General features: G+C 38.8%; 1 protein-coding gene across 5 annotated transcripts in view; it reads right to left on the bottom strand.

Moving 5' to 3' along the window:
- Positions 1-4968, bottom strand: part of fer (fer (fps/fes related) tyrosine kinase) — a 205465-nt gene that overhangs the window by 118499 nt on the left and 81998 nt on the right. For all 5 annotated transcript variants that reach the window (XR_006314648.1, XM_043710357.1, XM_043710364.1 and 2 more), the window contains one exon: positions 2151-2273. Coding sequence is in view for 4 of the 5 variants with exons in the window: in XM_043710357.1 (XP_043566292.1) it covers positions 2151-2273 (123 nt within the window). In the remaining variant the exon portion in view is untranslated. The remainder of the gene's footprint in view (positions 1-2150; positions 2274-4968) is intronic.

Below are 4968 nucleotides of genomic sequence, written 5' to 3'. Positions count from 1 at the left end.
AGGTCATTGAGGACATTTAAGAGACTACTGGACATGCATATGGTCACAGAAATTTGAGGGTGCATACATGAGGATCAGTGGTCGGCACAACATCGTGGGCTGAAGGGCCTGTTCTGTGCTGTACTGTTCTACGTTCTAACTCTCTTACCCTATCCCTGTAATCCTGCATATCCCTTGGCTAATCCACCTAATCTATATATCCCTGGACAGCATAGGAAATTTAACATGGCCAATCCACCTAACCTGCACATCTTTGGACTGGGGGAGGAAACCAGAGCACCTGCTTTTTAAACTGTCTAAATTTAAGCAGTTTTTTTTTAGAAAGCAATAATTTAGCAAAATGTGCTATTGGGCTAGGTGAATTTATTTTTGTTACATCACTGGATGGATCATGTAAAATGGAAAAAAAACTTCTAGAAATCTGAAATAATCAACAGAAAAATTATGAAACATTGAGCAGGTCCAGCAGCATCTCTACACAAAGACTTCAATATTTCTGATCAAATGTCATACATCTTCTCCTCATGGCCCTCTTCACAGATATTGCCTGACCTGTGCAGCATTATCAACATCTTAGGTCTTGATTTGTGGTATAATAACGTGATGTAACCTCATGTCTACTAATGTAACCTCATACCTGACGAACAGCTTTTGCCCTAAATGTCAATTCTCCTATTCCTCAGATGCTGCCAGACCTGCTGTACCTTTCCAGCACCACAGTCTCGACTCTAATCTCCAGCATCTGCAGGCCTCACTTTTGCCTGGCATACTAACATGATCAGCTGCTCGAATTATCACAGAAATTTTAAACAAATTCCTATCACAGTTGTTGCATTTTCAAGTCTTGGTCTCTCCCAGGTTAACTTACTTTAAAATTTGTTCATGGGATGTGGCTGGACAGCATTTATTGCCCATCTCTGGATGTGAGTGGCTTGTGAGAGCCAGTTCAGAGGGCTATTACTAGTCAAACACTTTACTGCGAGTCAAATGTAAGCCAAATGAGGTGATGACAGCAGATATCCTTCATTAGTGAATCAGAAGGATGTTTACGTGGTCATGGTAGAATTTGAATCCATACCTGGATTCTGGATTCTTGAGTGACAATGACTTTACCAATATACCACCGCCTCCCTCATTGCCACTTCACTTTAGACTACTCTCAGATGAGTCATAACCCCTTACAACTTAAAGAACATTTTCACTAATCCTCGTATTTTCCGAACTTTCTGACAACAACCTCAGGATGATGAAAAGAAAACCTTTTTTTTCCAAATTCCTTTATCTATTAGATCACTTGTGGTCAAACAACAATTTTCTCTGGCTTTGAAAACCAGCAAAGCAATGCATTATCAAATCTTATTTCAGCTTTTAGAAAGTGGATTTATTCAACAAAAAATGTATTTAGTATATCATCTATAATGTAAGACATCTTCAAAGAAAGGCTATCAAATGAATAAAAACTCAAGGAGAGACAATTTAGGTCATAGTTAATCTTAAAGCACACACATATCCCTTCCTGATATTTCTAATTGCAGGAATTAACTAGCTTGATATTCCTCTTTCATTCTGAAATTTCAAATTCTCAGCTCAGACATTTCAGAACTTAATGTTTGACCTCTTATTTAAATTTTACATTTCATTGAATCACATTGAAATACACTTCCTTTTACACAATATCTCAATCTATTCATCTATTTCACAAAGAAGTTACTTTTATCATAATTTTATGCAATATATTTTATGCTTAGTTCTTCCTAATGGACAACGTAGGTACATTTCAAATTGCCTAAAAAGAAATCGTGATACAGTGTCAGAGTTGTGTATTAGTGTAGGATCCACACTGAGGACTCTGTTTGCTGAGTATAATTAAGATGCATAACTCTAAACAATCTTCACTCATACCCAAATATTACAAGGATTGACTCAGGGTGAAGAACCTATGGAGTGAAATGGATCATTTTCAGCTTGCACCCTCCCAAAGTGATTGCCCTGACTACGGCTCTGAGCCTGGAAAATGGTAAAAATGGAGATAAACCAACTGCAATCTTACTAAGCAAAAATTGTCATTATAAGAAGTTGATTCTGCAAGTTATTACGGCCTAACTCTCAGCAGCTTGAACTCGAAGGGAATTGGAGGATTTAGTACTTACTCAGATTTCTTTTCATATGTCATAGCAGTTTCTTCAATTTTTTTCTCCAGTTCCACCATTATTTCCTCCTTGCTGGTAATAGTTTGTTGAGTTTGGACCAAGTCTTCAGTTGTTGCTTTCAGCCTATTATTGGAGACAATACCTTATCACATTAAGCTATACTCCAATATTCCCAATTATTTTTCTTGTGAAAGGCAAGTTTTTCTTTTACAAGTTTCCCAATAGTTTTCAGAGGTATTTGCTTCATTAAATTCCATTTCAAAATAAATTTAAGAATTACCAACAAGTACTAGAGTGGTCCTTCGCTGAAAGTCTGTTTGAAACCACTGATAGCACAACAAACAAGAAGGTTTGCTTAACAAAATGTAAAATTTTAAGTTGAATCCTCTTGTTCTGCTGCATTGCATAACAGAAACTCTATAGTTATATCAAAGCAGAAAGAAGATTGATTCCAATACACTTGGGTGTATAAGGAAAAAGTTGGCTAAGATTCCTGCTACTATGCTAATGAAAAGAACATGCCTAAAATTTGTACTTAGATGCAACGCAAGGATAAGATTACTTCTGCCACTTAACTACCCATATTCAAGTTATATACTTTTACAAACATTAATATTCCAAGAACTTACATTTTAAACTGCCTTTCTAATTTAAAATAAAACAGAATATCTGAAAAGGAGACCATAAGACTATAAGAACATAGGAACAGAAGTGGGCCATTCAGATCATAAAATCCACTGTCTCTTTCAATGTGATTGTGGCTGATCTGATAATCCTTAATTCCACTTTCCTATCTTATCCCTTAATGATTAGAAATCTGCCTAGCTCAGCCTTGAATATATTTAACATGAACAACCTTCTGTGATAAAGAACTTCACAGATTCACCATCCTAGAGAAAATTCATCTGTCTTAAATGGGTGACTATTTATTTTGAGGCTATGTCCTCTGGGAGACATGTCCTATGTCCTCTACAAGGAGACACAACCTCTCTACATCTAGCCTATTAAACCCCTGAATAACTTTGTATGTTTCAGTCAGGCTTCACGGGGCCAATTAGCTCAGTTTGCATTCAAGATAGCAGTGGCAGAGTATTTAAGGTAGCGACATTGGAGTAGGCAGTGTCCGGGCTGCTGTGCCTGGGCTTGTCCTCTTAGTCTGCTTTTTGTCTTTTGAGATAGACTTTTGGGGACACCATCCACCACGTGCACAGCAGGTACACACGTGACTCGGCCAAAGTTGTCTATCTCTTACACTGCAGGTAAGCATGCCCAGAAGCATGGTATATTGGCAAAACCAAGCAGACACAACAACAACAGGTGAATGGATGCCACGCAACAATCACCAGACAGGGATGTTCCCATCCAGTGGGGGAACATTTCAGCAGTCAAGGATATTCAGCCTCAGATCTTCGGGTGACCATCCTCCAAGGCGAACTTCAGGACACCAAAAACACAGAGTTGCGGAACACAGGCCGATAGCCATGCTCCATACCCATGTGGACGGCCTCAATTGGGATCCTGGATTCACGTCACTACAGGTGACCCCACCACACAATAGATTCTCCCTCTCTCTCACACACACACGCTCTCTCTCACACAGGCATATACTCACTCACACTCACGATCTCACTCACATATACACCTCACACTTTCTCTCAAGCACACACACATTCTCTCTCTCTCTCCCTCCTTCGTACACACGCGCACACAAACAAATCTATGGAGTGAATTTGCATTTGCAGATGTGTGTTGGAAGATACATTCTATTTTGTTCAAAAAGCACACAATCTGCAAACAATCAATGTGGAATTTTATAAATCCCTACTTTGGAAATAAAACTAGTCTGGCTCCAGGATGAGAGACAAACAAACTTGAAACATTGCCTCACACCTAAAATGCATTGTCTGACCTGAGATAAAATGTGAAGTTATCTTGGGGCAGTGACTTGAAAGAAATTCTAGAATTTACATTTTAATCAAACGAAACCTGCACTTCCATCCTAACTGATTAAAGACTTAATAGCTATCTAGGTTTGTTCAATACATTTGTATAAGTCGTATGACCCTTTGATCTTTTACTTATAAATTCTGTGTCAGATGCATTCTGATTCACTACCTGCCTGAGGAAGGTGTGGGGGCTCCGAACGCTTATGGTTTCAAATAACCCTGTTGAACTATAACCTAGTATCATGTGATTTTTGACTTTGTCCACCCCAGCCCAACACTGGCACCTCCACATCACCTCTTAATAAGGAAATTCCTCTATCCCAGGATCAACCTCGTGAACTTTCTCTGCCTCCAATGCCAGTATATCTTTCTTTAGGTAAGGAACCAAAACTGTTCACAGTATTCTACCTGTGGTCTGACAAGTACCTTGTATTGTTTAAGCATGACCTCCCTATTTTTGCACAGTCTTCCTATTGAAATAAAAGCCAACATTTCATTTGTCTTCCCTACTACCCCACGCAACTTGAATGCTAGCTTTTAGTGATTCATGCACTGGAACCTCTAAATCCTTCAGTACTGCAGCTTTCTGCAGTCTTTCTCCAGTTAAATAATATTCAACTCTTCTATTCTTTCTGCCAAAGTACAGAACCTTACTTCTTAGCACATTGCCTTCTTCCTGACAAGTTTTTGCCCACTGGCTTAACCTGTGTATATCCTCCAAGTCTCCTTCTGTCAAACAGATTATATGCCATTCCACCTATTTTTGTGTCATCCACAAAGAACAATAGCACATTCACTGCTCTCATTCAAGTCCTTAACATACATTGTAAATAATCATGGCAGCAGCACTGGTCCCTTTGGCACTACATTAC

This window comes from Chiloscyllium plagiosum, chromosome 2 (genome assembly GCF_004010195.1).
Source record: "Chiloscyllium plagiosum isolate BGI_BamShark_2017 chromosome 2, ASM401019v2, whole genome shotgun sequence".
Lineage (NCBI taxonomy): Eukaryota > Metazoa > Chordata > Chondrichthyes > Orectolobiformes > Hemiscylliidae > Chiloscyllium > Chiloscyllium plagiosum.
Note: the sequence above shows the minus strand (reverse complement) of the source record. Positions and strands in the feature narration are given on the sequence as shown.